We start from the raw sequence: 22,152 nt of genomic DNA on the forward strand, positions 1-22,152 counted from the left end.
TCTGTAGGTGGCAGGGGCCCCCAGGCCTGGTCTCTTTCCTGCACCCCACCTCTTCTGCTTGCGCCCCGAGTCTCACTCTTTGGCACAGTCCCTGCTGGCCTGCCTCCAGCTCGAGGCAGCTGCGTGGTCTCTTAGCAGGTTTTCAGTGCTTATGCCCTTTGGCCTAACAGTTCCATTTCTAGGAGCCTATCTCAGACAGGTGCTCAGAGGGCTAAGCCTGAGGGGGTTCTTCCATATGCTGTTGTTTGAAGGGCAAGGGCTAGGAACCGGAACCATCAGTCAGGAGACTGGTGGCCTGTGTGTGGTTGGCCTTTCAGCAGAACATTATTCACCCGTTAACTGTGCTCACATGGGAAAATGCCCACAGCATATCGCTCAGTTGGAAAAACCAAGTCAGGGAGATATTTCAGCTCTGCCATACGTGGAGTTATGAGGGATTTTCACTTTCTAGATTATATATTTTTACAGTGCTTGGATTTTTATAATGAGGTTGTTTTACTTTTGTTACTGAAAAAAGAAAAAAGGATATGCTTAATATTTCCATCAGCACCCACAGCAGCATCATAGCTATCAGTCGACTTCCTGAACCAATGGGTAACATGAACAGATTTTCATGTCAAAAGAGCCTTTGGTGTTGCAGAACTAGAGAAATTATTTTCCCTGTTTTCCCTAACACGAATAGTTCTATATTAGGTAAGAAAGAGGATCTTTTAATATGGAAGTTGTTGGAAAAAATGAAGCATCAGGTTACTTTGCGCTCTACTAGGCTGGGATTATTTTTAGCCTTTGCCATACTGAGTGTTGGCAGAGGCTTGGCGGTGTTATCCCGTAACGGCAACGGGTGCCGTGTACTGAGCATTTGCTGTATATCGGGTCCTTTGCTAAATGCTTCACATGCAGGTTCACGCTTAACCCTCGCAACAACCACCCGGGCAGGTCGGTCCTGTGGTTATGCTTGCTCCACAGGCGAGGCACCTTCAGCTCAGAGAGGCCACGCGGAAGTGAGAACACCAACTGCCTGCTTCCAGAGCCCGCGGGCCGCCTGCTGTGCCCGCGACCCACTCACTCTCGCGCTGTCTTTGTCTTCACATTACAGTCTGTACGATTCTAGATAGGCAAACACACCTTTAAAAATCTGAAGTCCTTATGTTTAAAATAGTTCTTCCTAATGTCCTCGTGTCACTTCTCCACCCTAGTTGTCCTTTTAACACATTTGGGAAATGGTGTGGATGAAGGAAGCGGAAGTGTGCAACCAGAACTCGTGCGCGGATGAGCGGGCATCCTTGCAGTGCCCAGCTCTGCGCTCTGCACACCGTCGGTACGAAGAACGAGCAGCCACCGTGTCTCCCAAGGAACTGCCTCAAAGTGTTGCCACCCTGACCCTGACTTTGTGGTCCCTTGTATGGTTGATATGTAGAGACTCCCCCCATCCAAGGCGAAATTAAGCCCTGACAGAAAGCACTGCTAAGTTGGGATCCCAGCTGCTGCTACAAATGACGTCTGAAAGGCCAGTTGATGTGTACATTTGTCAGCACCAAGCAGAGATCGTTGTTAAGCCTGGCCAAGGGGCAAATTGAAAATTTAAGAATGAAATATTGAACACCTGGCAGACTACTTGGAAGAAACTGGTTTGGCTTTGGTGTGTTTTTGGTTTTGCTTCAGACATGATTTTGTGAGCAGGCTACGTGCCTCTCCTCCAGCCCGTTCTCTCTCCCCCTGGGTAGAGAAGGACGTTCATCTGACAGCCTGTCTGCAGCCTGTGATGGTTGCCCAGGAGAGTGCTGCTCTTAGTAACGTCGGGCCATCTCTACAGAAATTGATTGTGAGGTCGTGTAAGCTTTCCTCCTCTGGCAGAAATGACTAGCAGATTGGTCATTGGGAGTTCCAGACCCTCCTTGGTATAAATGCCGTACTAAGTGGTGGTTGAGGGTTTTTCTTAAGTTCTATCCATGAGCTTTGAAGTTGTTCTGGCAGATTTGATAGAACACAGTAAGATACACCAATTTAAAGCATTTCCATGGGAAGGAGGGCTTTTGTTTCCTTTGTTTAGCTATGGCCCTATCGAAAAGTGTGCAAGTCTGGCAAGCCCAGGTATGGGGAGAGCAGCTGGGACTCAACCTTGCCCTTGGGGCTGCAGAGTGGCACAGACCCTTTGGAGAGTCATCTGGCAACATCCATGGAATGAGATGCGGTGTGTACTCTGTAGCCCAGCGGTTCTAGTCACAGAAAGCTCTTGCACGTGCTCCAGAAGGCAAGTCTGAGAAGGTCCATTGCCATGTTGTTTATAAAAGCAAAAACGCTGAAAATGACCCAGTATTCACTGGCAGGGAGGGGGTAAGTAAAACTGCTATATGTGGAACTTCACAGCACTGAAAACAAAAGCACTTACGTACACTTCACCTGGCCAAACGTCAGACCTACAACTAAGTGAAAAAGCAAGAACATAGGAACATTTACAATGAAATACCATTTAAGTTAACTTCACAAACCTATACATTAAACTGTACTTATAGATATAAACTCTGACAAAATATAAGGGATGAGGGACTTCCCTGGTGGCGCAGTGCTTAAGAATCCGACTGCCAATGTGGGGACACGGGTTCAAGCCCTGGTCCAGGAAGATCCCACATGCCGCGTAGCAGCTAAGCCCATGTGCCACAACTACTGAGCCTGCGCTCTACAGCCCATGAGCCACAACTACTGAGCCCATGTGCCACAACTACTGAGCCCACGCTCTAGAGCTCGTGCACCACAACTACTGAGCCCGTGTGCCACAACTACTGAGCCTGTGCTCTAGAGCCCGTGAGCCATAACTACTGAAGCCTGTGCACCTAGAGCCTGTGAACCACAACTACTGAGCCTGTGCTCTAGAGCCCGTGAGCCACAACTACTGAGCCCGCGCTCTACAGCCCGTGAGCCACAACTACTGAGCCCACGTGCCACAACTACTGAGCCTGCGCTCTAGAGCCCGCACGCCACAACTAGTGAGCCCGTGTGCCACAACTACTGAGCCTGTGCTCTAGTGCCCACAAGCCATAACTACTGAAGCCTGCGCACCTAGAGCCCATGCTCCGCAACGAGAAGCCACTGCAATGCGAAGCCCGTGCACCACAACAAAGAGTAGCCGCTGCTCGCTGTAACTAGAGAAAGCCCTTGCACATCAACGAAGACCCATCGCAACCATAAATCAATAAATAAATTAAATAATAAAATTTTCTAAAAAATAAGGGATGGATAAGCACAAAAATCAAAACCACGGTTACCCATCGTCGGGAAGAAAGATATGATTATGACGGAGCATGTGGTGGCAGCAGTGAGATTGCTAATGTTCTGCTTCTAGAGCCGTGCTGTCCAGTACGGCAGCCACCAGTCTCGTGTGGCTGTTTAATTACATTTCAATAAAAACTCAGTTTCTCAGTCACACTAGGCACATTTCAAGTGCTCAATAGTCCAGTGACTGTCACGTTGGATGGTGCAGATATTCGTCATTGCTCACGCTTCTCTTTGATCGTCTGGGTTGGTGGATGCATGGATTTGATGAATTCTCTGTAAGTTGTACATGTGTATTATGAAATCTTTCAAAATTTTGTTTTAATTTCAGTACTAGAAAATATCTAAACACATACATTTACAACTTCCCAAGTGAAAAGTCAGAGAGTGGTCATTAAAGTCACCTGAAACTCTGTAGTAGTGTGAGAGTATCTCTTTAGCGTTGCCCTCTACCCAAGATGATTGATACACATGAGGAATGTGAGAAGAGGGGCAGGAAGTGTGTGTGTGGGGGGGTACTGTTGGCAAGATTACCCCAACATAGCTGCCACCTTTGCTTCCTTCCACTCTGCTGTCACTGGTCATTATAGTGCTTTATCAGCACTGAAATGCATAGTTTGAGTGACCTTGCAAGTCTCCTGAAACCTGTGTTGAAATCTGTGTTGCTAAGCTGTTGTTTCAAGGAAAAGGTGACAAGCAGCCTCCAAGTCAAAATCTTCCCTAGTTAGTGCTGTCCTTGATTTCCAGGCTTGAGGAGGTTGGTTGTCGTTACAAAGAACCTGCTTCCTCCACTTGATTTATCACATCTTGTGCTAGAGCTGGCTGCTCTGAGGCTGTTAAATACTACAAGGAGAGAGATTTATTGGTGGGTGTAACACTTTCTTTAAATGCTGATGTGGATCCCAGCTGTGCGCCAAGACAGACCAGAGTCTCGGGCCGTGCTTGGCAAAGCAGAGGTTGAGAGAGTATGTTGTGATATACTTCCTGGGCTGTGTTTGCTCTCAGGTGGAGGTGTCCTTACTTGACCCCTGGGTCATGATCAGGGGTTTTGGGGAGCCCCCATACCTTGTTTGCCTACCCTAGTTCCACCCTGGTCATGATGGCAGAGATGTGAATCTGGCCAGTCCCTCGGCCCCCTGCCTACCCATATAGCAACTCGGGGCAGCAGACCAGAGGAGGCGGAAGTTGGCTCGCCCAGCCCATGTCTCTGAACATTTTTGACCACCAAAGAAATCATGCATCCTGCCTTTACTTCCCCATTTGTGTCTCCTTTTCTTGCCCCGCTTTCAGTCTTGCTTGCCAGGGTGGAAGTCACACCCTAACATCTGACTTGGGGAACCTGTCTGGTGAGGGATGTGCTGAGACTTTCGGGATGCTGAGGCCAGCATCCGAAGGAGGAGGATGGGGGCAGCAATAAAGGCAATATGGAAGGAGGCACCAGAGAGGGACACAGATGAACTTCTGGTCAGGACTAAAGGAAGAGGAGAGGGGCATGTGTAAGGCCCTCAGTTCCTCGGGATCGTGGGTCAGATGTTCAGTGCTGCAGAGTATCCTGATTCAGATCTGTAAGCAGTTGGGAAGTAAGAATTCAAAGTTTGGTCAGACTTGCTACCCATCCAAATCATATAGTTGGGTTAATTAGCTCCCTGCATTGAGCAGGTACTGTGTGCCCAGCACATGGCTGAGTACCTCACCACGTTGCCCACAAGCAGCATCTCATTTAACCTACATCACATCAGCCGTTTCTAGAACAATGTTATCAGCCCCGTTTTCCAGACAAAGAAACTTAAGACTTGGAGAGGTGCCGCTGAAGTCTGTTAACTCAAACAGACTGACTGCAAAGCTCACCCTCTTAACTACCACATGAATTATTAGACTGGTCACATCATTTCGAAGTATAAAGAAGGAAGTATAAACTGTACATGGGGCCCACCCTGCTTGGGTGGGGAAGGGGAAGAGGGGAGCTGGAGCAATCACACCATCCCAGTTTACCTGCTTGGAATCCCAGGGGTGATGCAGCGTTTGAGGACTGGTGCCGAGAGCCCCTCCGACCCTGCGTTGAGCCGTTCCAGGTGAGGAGAGAGGTGCATGAGCTTCCTGTGGATTTGTGTCCACACTGGGGCTCTAAGAAGGGCTTTCTGCAGTTCTGGCCAGCAGACAGACAGCTGTGAAGCTGTGTTTGGTTTGACTCCACTTATGAACGAAGGTCAGGCCCTGGCTTTTTCTCTTTGGTCCAGAGTGCAGTGGGTTCCTAGATAATTGCAAAGGGCAGATCGTTTATCTGATCCTGCCTGCCACCTGGAAGGTCTTTGACAAAAGAATTGAACTTTGGCCCTATGAAGTCATATGCAACACTAGTAGACACAGTGACATACCTATAATACAAGGTGCTGTGTCATTTATTTGGAAGGTTTTTTGTTTTTTGGTATTTTCGTACTTAATTGCTGGGAAGATTGAAAGGGAGTGTATTTTTTATTTTAAAAATACAGATAGGGGACTTTCCTGGTGGTGCAGTAGTTAAGAATCTGCCTGCCAATGCAGGGAACATGGGTTTGAGCCCTGGTCTGGGAAGATCCACATATCGTGGAGCAGCTAAGCCCGTGAGCCACAACTGCTGAGCCCACACTCCACAACTACTGAGCCCACGCACTGCAACTCCTGAAGCCCACGTGCTGCAACCGCTGAAGCCCACACACCTAGAGCCCACGCTCCACAAGAGAAGCTACTGCAATGAGAAGCCCGCACACCACAATGAAGAGTAGGCCCCGCTCACCACACCTAGAGAAAGCCTGCGCGCAGCAACAAAGACGCAACGCAGCCAAAAAAAAAATACAGATACTTCTTTTTCCATTGCATAGGATCACGTTCTCCCTAATTTTCAATCAATTTCAAGTATTTCCTGTGAATTTCTGACATTGCCTAAAGAAGCAGTCCTTTTTTTTTGGGTTTTTTTTTTTGGCTGCGTTGGGTCCTTGTTGCTGCACGTGGGCTTTCTCTAGTTGCAGCAAGCAGGGACTACTCTTCGTTGTGGTGCCCAGGCTTCTCATTGCAGTGGCTTCTCTTGTTGTGGAGCGCGGGCTCTAGGTGCGTGGGCTTCAGTAGTTGTGGCACACAGGCTTCAGTGTGGCTCGAGGGCTCTAGAGTGCAGGCTCAGTAGTTGTGGCGCATGGGCTTAGTTGCTCCGCAGCATGTGGGATCTTCCCAGACCGGGGCTCGAACCCATGTCCCCTGCATTGGCAGGCGGATTCTTAACGACTGCACCACCAGGGAAGCCTTCGTGGGGTATTTTTTCGTTGGTTGATTTGTTCATTTGTTGAATTAATGTTTCCTGAGCATCTTCTATGGGCCAGGTACCATGTTAGCACTGGAGATGCAAGCTTGAACAAGGCAGGTGCAGCCTTCAGTGAGTTTGCATTCTTGTGAGGAGATAAACACATAAGTAAATAATTTAATAAGATGGTTTCAAACAGTAGAAAGTGCTATGGTAAATGGCGGGTGGTAAATGAAAGAAGGCTGCTCATTGGGTTAGGTTTTTTTTAACAGCTTCATTGAGATATAATTCACATAACAGACTCCTTTAAAGTGTAGAATTCAAGTTTTTTTTTTATAGTAATTCACTGGATTGTATAATGGTCACCAGATTCTAATTTTAGAACACTTTTAATCCGCCACCAAAAGAAACCTCTTATTCACTAGCAGCCCCTCTCCGTCCCTCTCCACTCTCTTCAGTCTTAGGCAACCATTAATCTACTTTCTATCTCTATAGATTTGCCTGTTCTGGACATTTCAGATATATGGAGTCATACACTGTGTGGTCTTTGTGACTGGCCTCTTTCACTTAGCATAATGTTTTCAAGATTCATCCACGATATAGCATATCAGTACTTCACTTAAGTGTAATTTTATGCCTAAGTATTTTATTCTTTTTGATGATTATGAATGGAAGCTTTTTAGACATTCGTTTTTTATATGTTCCTTGCTAATGTATAGAAATACTGATTTTTGTATATGATCTTGCATGTGATTTTGTATATCATCTTGTATCCTGGGAGCCCACTAAATTTGTTTATTAGTACTAGTAGTTTCTTAGTGGATTGCTTGGGATTTTTCATATACAGGATTATGTCATCTACAAATAGAGATAGTTTTATATCTTCCTTTCCAATCTGGATGGCTTTTATTGGAGTAAGAGAGTACAAAATTGAATGACAGTAGTAAGAACGGACACCCTCATGTTGTTCCTGATCTTGGCGAGAAACCACTTAGTCTTTCACTGTGTCCCCGAGGGTTTCAAACACCTTCATTCTGTTTCAGTCTCCACTGCCAGCTCTGAGGCCTTACCCATGTCACTTGTTGCAGTTCCCTAAACCAGAAAACGAGAAGGTTGATTCAAAAGGGCCTTCCTTTCCAGTTCTTACATCCAGCACTTCTGTGATTCTACTTTGGTATTCTTTCATCTTAGCCGGTTCCCTTGGACATTGGTTAGATCATCAGACAAACTCTATAAGGACACTTGGAAATATTTGCACGTTCGTTTTCCAAAGCCATTTTGACTGCTTTCAACCTAGACTAGATGGAAATTGCAAAAATTGAAACATGCAAGCAGAAATGGTTAATGGATCCATATTTCCTTTTCTTTGTAACCCTGAACAGCTAGGGGGAAAGCTTTGTTTGAGGACGGTGCTGATTTCCACAAAAGGTCAAAGAACCACAGCTTCTTCCCACTGTACCTCTAAAACTCATTACCTTCTTTGTTTTCAGACTCTCAGCGTTCTCATCTCTCCTCCTTCACCATGAAGCTGATGGACAAATTCCACTCACCCAAAATCAAGAGAACGCCATCAAAGAAGGGAAAACCAGCTGAGGTGTCTGTGAAGATTCCAGAGAAGCCTGTGAACAAAGTAAGCTGACTGTCTAGGTGTTTCTCCTGGCCTTCACCTGCTTTGAGCAATGAGTTTGTGCTGTTTTTTAAGTTTATTCCCTGGGGATGGAACTTTCAGTACAGAACACCTATTCCATAGCATTCCACGGCTCCAGGCGGAGCTTTCATTGTCCCTGTGGAATATGAACCTTTAGGATGGTTGAGTGTTTCTCCTGTTAATCAGAGTCAAGCTTGGTTGGCTAGAACAGTTCTTTTCCAGCTGTGTCATCCTCTGGGCATTTAAAACAGCTCAGCTCATCATGTTCACACTCCAGGATGCTGCCTCTGTGCCCCAGAGAGGCCCACGTTGCCCACACATACTCTCTCTCTCTCACACACACACACACACACACACACACACAGACACACACACACACACACACACACACACAGACACACACACACACACACACACACACACACACACAGATTCGTGATGTCCAGAACACCCATCATTCGGCTTTAGGGCCCATGCTCTGAAACTTGCTAAACCCTTGAAACCCAGCCAAAGATGTCCTCAAACACCAGTAACCTCAGCAGGGCCAGTCAAGCCAGATGTGTTGGAACAGCTGTTGGTTTTCATCAACCCCTCCCTTCAGCCTAAAACGGCCATTTCAAGCTCTGTAGGAATCCAGGTTTCCTCTCTTCCAGGAGGCAACAGACAGATTTCTACCAGAGGGCTACCCTATCCCCTTGGATCTGGAGCAGCAGGCAGTAGAATTTATGTCCACCAGTGCTGTGGCTTCCAGGTCTCAAAGGCAGAAGGTCAGTGTGATGTTAAGAACAATTGGGTTTGCCTTGCCCTCTACTGCAGAATCCTGGCCCATGGTTTTGGGGATGGAAAAAAAATCTATTGCAATATCATTGTGTTCAGCTGGGTGGCAACTGTGGGCTTAATTGTTCAGGAAACAGTCCAAGGAGCCTTGGATAAATGTAAGAGTTTATCCAAGCCCCCATGGCCTTTGGAGAGAGCTCAGTACTCCATGGCGAAAGCTCCGGGATTTTGGGGATTGGTTTGGGTGTGCTGCTTGGGTCCAACGGGTTCGGGGGAAGCGGGTGAATCTCATCTCTTAAGACCAGCTGTTCTTTCCTTGAGTTGCTAAGGTGATCTGGATAGTTGAGAAAAGGAAGGGCATCTAAAGTGTAAGGTACTCTGTTAACTATCTCCCGAGACTCGTGAGTGTGATGATACTGTGCGGAACCAGCGCTCTCAGAGCCAGGGACACCTTTAGTGCCGCTAACATGTACCAAGCCTTTTTTAGCCCCATGCTATGTGCTTTACACTCGTTCTCTCACTTAATTCTCATTATAACCCTGGAAGGTGGAAACTTATCTTGCAGAAAAGGAAGCTGGGAGTATGGAGATATTAAACGTTTGGGCAAAGTCACACGAAGAGTAGTGATGCTGAGATTTGAACACAGGTCATCTGACATCAAGTCGAAACTCTCTCGATGCTACAGTTACTCTTTATGAAAGTCAATTTATTTTTTAATATCTAAGAAATCTAATGTTAGCTCCCACACGTAACTGAACATAAAAACAAAATTAAACTCAGCAGTGTAAAATAAAGACAAGCCTTGTAGATAAGTAGATTCTGAACCCTTCAGTGACTGTCCACAGTGTAGTTTGTAGAACTGTTGTCACAGCTGTCAATTTAATGCCACTAGCAAACACTACCCTGTTATATAAACACATAACTCTTGAATTTTGCAGTGTATCTACTTTTGTTTTTATGTTGACCAGCAGAATATCTTAAAAGTCTAGTTAAAAGTGGAGAAAATAGGTTTTAAGTCCAGAGTCTTTGTTGAATAATCGTTTTTCCTGCCCCATCTGTTAAGAAAAAGAGGCTATAGAGAGCAAGAATGAAATATACGGTGTTTGCCAGATTGATCTAAATTCCAGATTGAAGAAGAGTAATAAAGTGGAAGATTTGGTCTGTACCACAATTATTTTTTATTGCAATCTGTTTAGCAACCCCTTGGAACTGGGTTTTATATTAAACGCCAGGAAGAGTGTCACTTGTCATCTGACACTAGTCCAGGCAGCCCGGAGTAAAATGATTTACTAACCACTGTGTTTTGCTAGTGAACTCTGATAAGAAACTGTTTCAGCCGCTCACTTCTTGGAATTTTTCCCCCTTTCTTCATCACTCCAAGAGAGGTCATAGGGGAAATTTGATGCTCAAGTACCCTTTCCTTAGTGGGGGTTTCTGCAAACTCCAGGGGACATTTGGCAATGTCTGGAGACATTTTTGGTTGTCACAACTAGGAGATTGAAGCAGGTGCTACTGGCATCTGTTGGCTGGAGGCCAGGGATGCTGGTAAACATCGTACAATACAGAGCACAGCAACCCTGCCTCCCCCCCCACCCCAACAAAGGATTTTCTGTCCTAAAATGTCAGTGCCATGGCTGAGAAACTGTTCTCTGGGAAGGAGCTATAGATGTGATCTTCACCCAAGGAAGAGTGTTACCCTGGTTTCTGGTCATTGCCCTTTAAGAAGGGTTGAATTACTGTGCTCTGCCCCAGGCCACCTGCATGAGACAAAGTGAGTATAAACCCATGGTGGAGGCCCACAGTCAGAACAGGAAGTGTTGGGAAATCTGCCAGGGTGTGTGAACTTAGCCGACTCTGTCATTTGCCATCATCCTTAATTATCACTTACTAGCTGTCTTACGACTTAGTATTTCCATATATATTCTCATTTTCCCCGGGTTATTACATGGGAAATTGCAACTCAGGTAGACAGAAATAGATATGGATCCATCTGCAACTTGCTACAGGCCTCTCTTTGCCCGGGCCCTATCCTGGGTGATTTCACGCGCCGTCTTACTTACTCCTCACCTTGACCATGTGCACAAGCTTTCACTCTTCCCAGTATACAGAGAGTGTGGGCTCTGGCCCAAGTTTTCTTAATCAAAATCTCTTCCTTCCTTAATTTTATGAAGTGCTTCCATATGCATTCTCACCCAGCCCCCCACACGAACCTCTTTAGATCACCCAGGGCAGGCGTTATTCTCCGCATTTTGCAGATGAGGAGCCTGAAGCCCAGCAGTGCCTTTGGGTCGAGGCCCTTCCCCAGCACCGCTGGCCTCATGTAGTTTCCAGGTTTGTTTGCACCAGTGGTGGCATCTAACCCCTGACGCAGGAGCCGGTGTACAGGTGGATGCAGCTGCCTCTCTGAGGCCTCGGCCTCAGGTTCCCTGTTCCTGGGGGTGTTCGGTCTGGGTGTCTCATTGTAAACTCTTCCGACTGCTGGCTGTGTTTTGCGAGAAGCCATAGTTTAACAGCTGATGGGCTAGGGGAATGCACAGCGTTCAGAGGCCATTAATTCTGGGAGTGGAATTTGCTGGAGAGTTAATGGATGAAACCTGACTCTGCCAGGTTGTCGGCTCCTTTATTAGGAGCCCAGTGCAGCCCGGCTCTTCAGTGGCTCATTTGATCTCTCTGCAAATGACAGGAGAGTTCTCTTTTTTTCTGTGAAGTGCCTTGCCGCTTTTGGACGGCTCCCATCTCCAGATTAGCCCCTTTCTCCCTAGCAAGCCTCGTGACACGTTTTCTTAAAATGTTTCCTGCTTCCCCCCCAACGTTTTGTCACTGCTGGCTCCTTGCGCGTCCTGATGTGCTGAGATGGCAGTGTCGTAGCCAGAGTCCTCTTGCTCAACTGGCCAGAGTGGTTTTAGTCACATTTGATGTCTGCAAGGCACCATGAGTTCCTTCATACTGAGGTTCCTCTCAGCCCCGTGTAGGCCATGGCGAAGCAGAGCGCTCTGGGCCACGAGGTGGAGAAGCAAGTGCCTGGCTCTTGGAAACACACAGTAAATAAACAAACGTGTCAGGTAGTGAGAAGAGAAAAATAAGTGACAGCAAAGAGGCCACAGTGATGGAGATGGGGAAGGGGTGTCTTTTTCCTCCCTTGGAGAAATGTATCATGGTGGCCTGCAGGGTACCTCTTGGGAAGTGCCCCCACTGAGACAGATCAGATCGGGTTTTTGAAAGTTGTCTGATGAAAGGAGCTAATTATTTCCTGATTCCATTTATATATTTTTCCTTTGATATTCCCATAAAATCCACTATTGAAATTTTTTATTTAAAATGACATTCCTCATTATTTTAAAAGAGCTGGTGTTCAGAATCATAATCACTTTTCATTGTGTATCACTTTTTTATATATTTATATAGTTGTGTTTGTTTTTTGGGGTTTTTTTTGCGGTACGCAGGCCTCTCACTGTTGTGGCCTCTCCCGTTGCGTAGTACAGGCTCCGGACGCGCAGGCTCAGCGGCCATGGCTCACGGGCCCAGCCGCTCCGTGGCATGTGGGATCTTCCCAGACCGGGGCATGAACCCATGTCCCCTGCATCGGCAGGCGGACTCTCAACCACTGCGCCACCAGGGAAGCCCTTATATAGTTTTAAATCTACTTTTTCTAGAAATTATCTTCTTGTTCTCGGTAGTTTTTATTTGAATATTCTCTGGACCTCAAAGAGCCCACAGGTGGCAGTTTTCCTCATACGTACCACTCGTAATTTGCCCTGGACGTGTAATCAATTCTACTTGAGTAGATTATCCATTTTTGGATTTATCCATTTTATAGATTATTCTTGATCTCCCTTTCCCTGCCAGCCAGCTGGGACCTGGGTTGTTGACATTAGGGTCAGTATAAGGAGAGGTTGGAGAAAGAAACCAAAGGGGTGCGTTTACCCACTGTCTGTGCATTCCAGGTATCCCACAGTCAAGGAGAAAAGGTTTGGGTGTGGGAATGTGAGTGCTGGGAAGTACAGGACTCTGTGTTTTATTTTCCTCCTAGGCGGGCTTTCCTCAGGGGCAGAGGGACCCTGTGTGCTGTTACCACATATGCTGCAGGAGTAGTGATTGAATTGTTGCCATCTGTCCAGCTTCTTCACCTTTTCACCCCAGCACGTCCCGCCCCTTCTAACCCTAGGGTTTCCAGGTCCTTTGGGAGAGCCATATCATTTCATTGAGAGGGGCTGCGTCTCTGGTCAAATGTGGGAATCTAGTGAGGAGTCCTGGGAGAGTGGATTCTGAGCACTAATGCCTCTGACCAGTCTTACACAGCCCCTAGGACCTTGAAAGGCCTTGATTTGACTTACTGGATAGATACACACGTTGGGACTTAACTGTTGGTTCTGTAAGCATCCTGCAGCCATCAGCAAATTAGTCCTCACTACACTTACTGAGTTCAGTGGTGACTTCTCAGTGTGGTTGAGGTGGAGACCCCAGGGCAAATCAGTCTCTGTCCGGGAAGGGAATTAGGAATATCTAAACAACCTTTCTCAGTCAGCCCCTTCTTCTTCCTTCAAGTCTAGCCTCTGTATCCTGATTGCAATCCTTAGAAAAACAATTTGGCTTGCTTTCTGCAGCAAGAAGCCTTTTCCATTGGTGTCAATCTCAAACTAGTTGGCAGGAAATTTTATTTTATTTATTTATTTTAAAATTGCTCCCTTTAATCTCTCTCCTCCCTCCTTACTCTTAACGTTTCCTTTCAGAACCTGAGCTGGCTGGAAGAGAAAGAGAAGGAGGTTGTCAGTGCCTTGCGCTACTTTAAGACCATTGTGGACAAAATGGCTATTGATAAGAAGGTACTGGAGATGCTTCCAGGGTCTGCCAGCAAGGTGCTGGAGGCCATCTTACCCCTGGTGCAGAGCGACCCTCGAATTCAGCACAGGTGAGTTGCTCTGGGCTGTGTCAGAGCAGTGGAGGCCTAGTGGCACCTTGGTTCAGGGGCGTTTCACACTCAGTGTTTCTAGGACCGGTGAGGAGTGCCAGGAGGAGAAGGAGCCCTCCCACGCCCTGCCCCCACCCCTACCCCATGGCTATCGCTTGGTATTCTTCCAAGGTTGAGGTCATCATTGTTACTCATGAGGCCTCAACACTGAGGAAGATCGCCACCATTGCTAGGGATGTAGCCACGCTGTAAGTCTGTGGTTATTTTTTCGTACTAGCCAGCTCATTGGCAGTAATCACATTGATTTGGACCCATTTTTCCCAGTACCCTATGTTAACCATAGTTTATTATGACATTAAATCCTGCCAATATGTAACCTATTGGAGACCTTGGCTGCTTAGATTATTAGGCCAAAAGAGGTAGAGAAGAATCCCATTAGAGCATGGATTAGTGAAACATTTAATTGTATCAAGCCAGGTCCTCCCAAACAGCACCTGGATTCATTGGAAGCCAGGTATGGAAGTGTAGTCAGCTTTTGTGGGGTAATGCTTTTATTGCTAGAGTTCGTTTTCCTCTGAAAGGTTAGTGAGCGGCTTGCCCCTGTGTTTGTTGTTAAATACAGAAAGGAAAGCAGTATTAAATGTAATCTTCAGCGAGAGCCTATCAGGAGCTTCTTCCTGAGAGGCTGTCAGATGCCTGCTGGCGTTGTTTTTCTTCCCTGGTACCTGTTCAGGATAAACATCTCTCTGTTTCAGTTCCTCAAGATGGTTTAGTGTCCTTGTAGCCCCATGAGGCTAAGCTTTTGTAAACTGCTTTCAGAACTTGACAGTGAAGTGCATAGTTTTCTTCTTCTGGGAGATAAAACAGTATCTTTATTTCCAAGAAGCTCTCTGCCCTGGAGCTTCTGCTGACCCCTGTAGATGGTGGTCTTTTGGCTGGAAGCTCACTGAAGCCACTTGGCGGGGAAGGATAAGGCGTTGGTAGGGCTTTGCTCTGCCCTGTCTTCACTTTCCAGTCCAGGCTGCTGTCATGTACAAGAAGCCTCTGAGGAAGCGAGTCCCTTTGGTGCCTTGTTCAGTTGCTCCATATGGAGGACTCTGTGAGACCAGCACCATGCTTTTCCAATAGGTAGCCCAGTGCCCAGCTTGTAGACAGGCCCGGGGCTGTTCTCCTTTGAGGAAACGTGCTTAACAGTATGCTGGGTTTCAGACGCACAGGTAGCTTTCATGAAATGCTCTCATACACTTCTCATGGGATGGACCTACCGTGGGAGAGTTCAGATCTGAAAAAATCAACTCCCCTACTGTATGACAGTGCTGATTTGATGGTACCGAGTGGAAGCTCTGTTTGACTTTGAAGGAGGGAGACTTACAAGAGTTGCACTTCCTGGGGGAGGATATGCTGCAGCTGGACCTGAAGGAAGGGCAGGATTTGAATTGGCAGTGGGGGCAGGAGAAGGAGGAGAGCAAAGGAACTGAGGCCAGCGGGCACAGTGTGCCCGGCAGGGACGAGACCAGCCGTCCTGTGAGCAGAGTGTGATCACACCAGGGCGCCGACGGGCGGCGCTGTGGGAAATGAGGGCGGATCCCCTCACGTGCCAGGCCTCTTTGGGAGCGTCCAGGACAGTCACCTTCACTGAGCCCTGTAACAGCGTTGACAGGGCGCTGCTGCTAGGACTGTCGCTTCCTGCAGTGTCAGCCAGCAACTCTGCTTGGGAAGTTACTTTCTAGACATGCAGGCCCTGGAAGAATTGACCACGTAATAGGACAATGGTCTGGGGCATTTTTTGTCCATGGGGAGGTTTTGTAATTACTTTATAGTTGACAAAAATTACTTGCTGTCTATAACAGTTTTCTAGAGGGGAAAGGAGAAATGCCTGGGTGTGGCCATAAGGAATAATGTTTTCTTTTTTTTTCTTTGTAGTCCTTTGGCTAATACCATTTAAGGGATTTGTTCCTCCTGAAATTCTTCCAAAGCCCGTTGATGATACTTTTATTGATCTCCCTGAGATGATCTAAAATGCTCCTCAAATGTTTCTTTTAGCTTCCTTCCATCATCTCATCCTCCTGTGCATTTGTTAGCTGGGAGGGTGTTTTCCTGCCTCTTCTCTGTGGGTTGGGCCCTAGCAGGTAGGCTCTTCGCCACGCTCCCCTAGGTTCCGAGGGCAGTGGTGACGGACCTGTGAACAAGCGTCTGGCTGTTCAGTGTGGGCAATGAATGGAGGCTTTTCCTAACGGTGGAACATTCAGAGATGTTTGAGAGCAGGATCCCTGCTTGCCCTCAGTGCAGACAGCTTTGCTCCATTTCAGAAACAGACCAACGACTGGTCCACTGGACATTTTGATGGTACAAGACCCTCCTTCCTTTTTTAATGTCCTTCCCGTGACATTAAGACACAGGAATATTCTTCTTGCAAGCTCACAATGTGAAGGGTGGACACAATTACCAACATTTTTAGGTGCTTTCAGGGAAATGTTAACATCCAGTGCAGGTAGGAATTAAGTATCACGTAAAAGTGACCCCTCCCACCTCTTTCATTTAATAATTGCGGGTGGGAGGCCACAGTCTTTGTTTCAAGAGGCCTAGCCTGGCCTTGCCAGGGAGGAGGAACAGAGCTGCTAGAAGCACACCCCCCCTTCAGGACGACGCCATCTATGGTCCGGCCCCCCGGCAGGTCTGCAAGTTGTGTTTTATTCTCTCAGTCCTCCTTCGGAAGAGAATAGGTCTGACACCAAACACTTTTCATTTGTATCGTCCTCTAAAGCAGCCAAACCCTGGCTTTCTTGGGGTTCCTTTTGTAAAGTTTTCTTGTTTTTAATGGGGCTTGAGGAGCTGCTTTCATTCTTTCTGACTCTTCTTTCCTCCCGCCGGAACATGCACGGAGCCGAGTGAATGGCTAAGTGGAGACTTCAGACCTCCTGGAAATTCTCTTCCTCCTTACCTGATTCTGAAGAGCTTCTCATTAGAGCATTGTTTGGTTCAGGCTTTTTTTTTTTTTAATGTCTTTGTTTTTAGAACCTGTTTTAATCATATCTTACAATATTATATATTTTTCTCAAAATTATATCTTTGGGGAAAAAGTATATCTTTGGCTCCTAAATGTCTGCCTCATTCTTTTTTTTTTTTTAAGTGGAGGAGGTAGCATCCCACATATTTTCTACATTTTTGCTCTACCTCTGTTGTAATACATAATATTTAAAATGGCAAAATAATCCTTTCCATAAATGCTAGGGAAAAGTATCTTTAGTTGTTTAAAAATACGTGGAAGATATAAAACTTCTTCATTTTGGCCTCCACTCTACAGTCGTTGGGGCCTCCAGATGTGCTCAGGGCTTCTGTTTTGAGTTGTTGGCGTCATAGTGAAGTTGGTACCTCCTCCCCCCACCTACCGTCACCACAGGTCACCTCACCTCTGACTTGTCCTCCTTAAAATACTCCTCATTAGTGCATTCCTCTGACATCTCAGCCATGGTTTATTTCAGGGGATGGTGAAGCTGAGCCCATGTTAGAAGGAATTCTAGTAAATTTCAGATCTCTTTGAGCTCATGTTTAAAGACTGTTCCTTGGGACTTCCCTGGCAGTCCAGTGGTTAAGGCTCTGTGCTTCCACGGCAGGGGGTGCAGATTCGACCCCTGGTCAGGGAACTAAGATCCAAAAAAAATTTTTTAATAGAAATAAAGGCTGTTCCTTTAAAGGATCCTGCCTGCTAAAGTTCCACAAACCTGTTGACTCCTTGTGACACAATATAACATGAATTTTTATCTAATTCAGAACAAGAAGTGTACAACAGTCTGACCTACTAGAAGGAGAGGAAGATGAGGCACTCCTTGAGAGATGTTATCAGAATCTCGTGGAGGATGTGAAGTTTGAAAAAGCATATTAACTATCATGGTGGAATTTTTATACATTATATATGAGAAATGAAAAAAATTTTATAACAGACTGGAAGATAAAGCTCCACAAAATCTTCATGGGATGTAAGGAAATAGATTCAGGGAGGAAAAGTTTATTAAAAGGAGGTGCAGATCTTATAGAAAGAAGGATTGAGAAACCCTAGTCACTGAGAAGCTAGTTCTCTGCTAAACAGATGACGTAAAGTGATGGTCATGCTTTAGATTTTTAATATTCTTTTAAAAATCTTCTTCTACCTCTAGCTCAGCCCTCTCCTCCTGCTATAGCCGAGTGTACCAAAGTCTCGCCAACCTCATTCGTTGGTCTGACCAAGTGATGCTAGAAGGTGTGAACTCAGAAGATAAAGAGATGGTGACAACTGTGAAGGGGGTCATCAAAGCCGTGCTGGACGGAGTGAAGGTACGTGCAGGTTCCAGACGGTCCTCATCAGGGGCTGGGAGCACCCTCCCTGCTGGGTGTTTATCACATGAGAACTTGTTCCTGAACTTTGTGCATTAGAGTGCACGTCTTCCAGTGTTTCTGCTGTTGGGTGCTGCTCTGTGCCACAGCTGTTTCTCCGTGGTACAGGTGACTCTTACAGGAATGTAACCTTTGGAGTACTCGTCCTGATAGTTAGAAGAGCTTCCAGAAGCAGTCAGCCTTACTGGGCCTTGGGTCCAATCTACAGGTGGTCTTTATACTACAGCTCTGGCTGTGCACGCTTGCCGGCTAGCTGAGGCCCAGTGCAAATTGCTTTTGCACTGACTTTTAGCAAAACTCCCAGCACGTCAACTGCTACCTTTTCATGTTCTAAGAACTTCTGGGATTCTTAGTAGAAAAGCAGGATTGACGTGAGTAAGAAATGAAACCAACTGTACTTGGAATCCATGATGTGGTCTGTGTATTTACTACCCAGGGAAGTCAGAAATGGCGGAATAGGAAATTATGAATCATCGCTACGGCGGGAAGTGAAGTCCTTGGAGGTTCTGGAATTGAGGTCCAAGGGACAAACCTTAATTGAGAAAATAAGTCCCAGTGGATGAGGAGCAGGGGATGATGTAGGGCGTGAAACAGTGAGATCCTGTGGGTTGGGACGGGGCTGTGAGCGGTGGGAATGGGAGGCCGGATAATGTAGTGGAAAGCGGGCTAGACTAGAGTAGAGCCCAGCTAGATTGGAATCCCAGGTTCACCACTTACTAGTCTGTGAACTTGAGCAATTTACTCAAGTGCTCCGTACCTTAGTTAACTCATCTACAAAATACATGCAGTTGTGGTACCCTGTGTCATGGGGTTGTAGGAAGGATTAAATTAGTTAATACATATAAAGCTTTTAGAACTATGCTGGGCATACTAAACACTCAGATCTTAGCTGCTGTTTATTATTAATTATGTGGTGCTAGATGTATGCTTTGCAAACAGGTCTCTTGGCTTGAAAAACTGTGTTCTCTTCCTTTCTAGACCCTCCAGTACAAAACTGTGGCCAAGGTACTTACCCTAGGTCCAAACAATTCCTTCCCCACTCAACCATGCCATTAGACTCCTGAATGCTGCCTCCTTGGATTGACATTCCCCAGAAGCTCTGGAGAGTAGAATAAGGACCCCCAACGGGTAAAAATTACAGATGGGAGGCTAAGAAAGCATTGCTGGACATTACACACTGCTCCGGAATGAACCGCGTTGGCTGGTGCGGTCTGGGCGGCTCCCCACCTCCAATACTGTGTGAACAGGGCTGCTGTGTCTGCTGGGGCTTTATGGAGCTCACGTAGAGGGAGGCTTGACCGGGCGGCATCATAGCGTGTCCTCCGACAGTTCCCCGTTCTCTTCACTCCCCACGGTTACTAGGTTACTAGGTCCTGCACGATCGGTTTTGGCTGGTGAGACTTAAGGATGTAGCCCAGGGTGGCTGCTGTGTGGGACCTGACGTTGCTTTCCAGACCTGGCGCCCAGTCACACATTCTCCCATTCCAGCCTCCCGGCGGCTCTCTGAGGTCAGCAGGGCAAGTGAGACGTGACCTGGGTCCCACTTCACCATGGGGGCGGTGTGCGCTTCGGGCTCGCCTCACCTGGCTCTTCCTGTCCAGGCTTCTGGAAATGCTGTTATTGGCAAGTGTTATTTTTCAGGTGACATTGTTAAGGCTTCCTTCTACCAAATTGATTATAATTAGATGTTTCGAAACAAGTCAGAACATCCAAAATAGAAGAGAGAGAGTTAAGCGTGAAGCTTTGTGACTTTCCCAAGTGCATTTCCTTTATGGAATCATTAACGTGCCACTGTATCAGCTGAAAAATTGTCTAAAAGAAAAGTTTCTCAGATTTTTCAAATTGACCAGGATAAGAGAGGGGGAGGGAGAGAGAAAGCGAGAGACACCTATTGATTATGAACCTGTCAGCGTCTGAACTTTTCCATAATTGTTTTTAAAATATTGTAACCAGAACAAAGATTCTCTAGGTGAGGAGCTCTGTACGTTAAATTTTGTTTCATTTATTCAAGAAGCGTTTATTGAGAAACTCCTGTGTGCGGGGCAGCGTGATAGAATTGGGAATATAGTGATAAACAAAACTGGCACCGTCCCTGACCTGATGGAGCTTAGAATCTAAAGGCGGAAAAGGACAGCAATCAAAAACTTGTAATTGTATAATTATAACCAGGACTGGTGCTATAAAGGAAGAATGGCGTGTGGTCTTACTTGGGTGTAGGGGGGACCTTCAATTTCAGGGTGATCAGAGACACTTCCCCAGGGAGAGACAGGCAGGCTAAAGCCTAAAGGATGAGCAGGAGCTGGCCTGTGTCGCTAGGAGTTTTTCATAGTTGGAGTCAGTCAAGGCCACAGGGACGATTTAGACATTGCAATGTTGGCGTTTGCTGTTAAGGTCTCAACTGTAATCATAGCTAACGTGTATTACCCACTTAATGCTTATAACGACCTCCAAGGTGGGTGTGATCCCCTCCTTCACAGATGTGGAAACAGTCTCAGGCAGACCAGTAGTCAGTGGCAAGGGCATGATTCACACCCAGGCCTGCTGGACCCCAGACCCTGTGTTCTCACCATCACCCTCAGCTGCCACCCACAAGGAAGAAGATTCATGGTTCGGCCCAAGGGATTCAGTGTGTCTCCCCTCCAGGCCAGCTGGCCTCCAGCCGCTCTCGCTGTCCCCGTCAGGCTTAGGACACCTTATAAGCTCCTGTCCTCATGGTGTGAGGGAGCTTCAGTGGGCTGGGAGGGACAGGACTGTGCAGAGGCGAGCTACATCCATGAGGGTGTCATCATCCCACTTGGAGGGAAAGTGTTGGCATGTTCCTGTAAACTGACTCACCATCTTCCAAGTTACTCATTCACTCGTTAAATGGAATTTTGCTTTTGAGGGTTGTAAAAGTGTTGTAAAGCAGGATTACTTTGTTTTTGTCCCTGAATGTGCAGTACCATCTATCATTTAAACCCCCATGTAAATGCCACTTGTTAGCTCTGTAACCTTGGGCAACTTAACTCAGGTCAAAGGATGGACCTCTCTTATTATCTAATCTGACCCAGGCAGGTGCTTTACCAATGGGAGCCTGAGACTCAGATGGTCATGACCGTCTGGTAGGAATTCAAAGGCCCTCACTTTCCCTTTGCTGTAGGAACCACCTCCAGCCTAGGTCTTGGCTGTTGGAGGATTGAGCTTCTCAAGGTCAAACAGATACACGAGTTTGTCCTTTCAAAACCAAGACCCCAACTCTTCCTAATTTCACCTTTTCTTCTTATCTCAGATGTACAGCTTCTTAACCCATCTCTCTGGACTCTGCTTTACCATCTCTGCAGACCTTCTTGGATCTCCCTTCTAAGACCTCCAGCCTCTTCCCCCACGAGAGAGAGAGAGAGAGAGAGAGAGACACACACACACACACACGTTTTTTCAGTTGGAAGAAAAAAAAACACTGACCTGGGGGGAAGCTTCGGAATACTTGCAGTTCTGTCATTTGACCATCACCACCCAAAAGCTGGGCTTGTATACCAGACTCACCTTGAATAGCAGGGATATTTTGAAAGAAGTATTTTCCTGACTGTATCAGTTAGGGTTAGACTTGACTGCAAGAAAATCCAGAATAATACTGGCTTCAAAAGATAGAACTTTATTTCTCCTTCACGTATAAGAAGCCTACAGATAGGCAGACAGTCCAAGGCTAGCGTGGCATTTTCACAAAATGGCCAGGGATGTGGTCTCCTATCCTGCTTTCCCACCATCTTCACACATGGATTCCACCTCATGGTCCAAAATGGCTGTTACAGTCTCCATGAATTATGACTCCATTCCACCTAGCCAGGAAGAAAAGAGAGTAGGAAGTTGTGGCTTCTCCATTTAGGGGTGCTTCCTCAAAGGCCTCACAGAACTTTCACTTAACATTTT

General features: G+C 46.6%; 1 protein-coding gene across 5 annotated transcripts in view; it reads left to right on the forward strand.

Moving 5' to 3' along the window:
• The window catches only part of RAPGEF1 (Rap guanine nucleotide exchange factor 1), a 233,375-nt gene that overhangs the window by 154,713 nt on the left and 56,510 nt on the right, over nucleotides 1–22,152 (forward strand). For 4 of the 5 annotated variants that reach the window (XM_027104474.1, XM_027104470.1, XM_027104471.1 and 1 more), the window contains 4 exons: nucleotides 8,032–8,171; nucleotides 8,843–8,956; nucleotides 13,697–13,875; nucleotides 18,030–18,186. In XM_027104474.1, the coding sequence (XP_026960275.1) occupies nucleotides 8,064–8,171; nucleotides 8,843–8,956; nucleotides 13,697–13,875; nucleotides 18,030–18,186 (558 nt within the window). In that variant the 5' untranslated portion in view covers nucleotides 8,032–8,063. The remainder of the gene's footprint in view (nucleotides 1–8,031; nucleotides 8,172–8,842; nucleotides 8,957–13,696; nucleotides 13,876–18,029; nucleotides 18,187–22,152) is intronic. The other variant, XM_027104472.1, reaches the window with a different exon arrangement.

The sequence above is a fragment of the Aethalodelphis obliquidens genome, unplaced genomic scaffold, assembly GCF_003676395.1.
Source record: "Aethalodelphis obliquidens isolate GAN/ISIS:26980383/991018 unplaced genomic scaffold, ASM367639v1 scaffold7, whole genome shotgun sequence".
In the NCBI taxonomy this organism is placed as follows: Eukaryota; Metazoa; Chordata; class Mammalia; order Artiodactyla; family Delphinidae; genus Aethalodelphis; species Aethalodelphis obliquidens.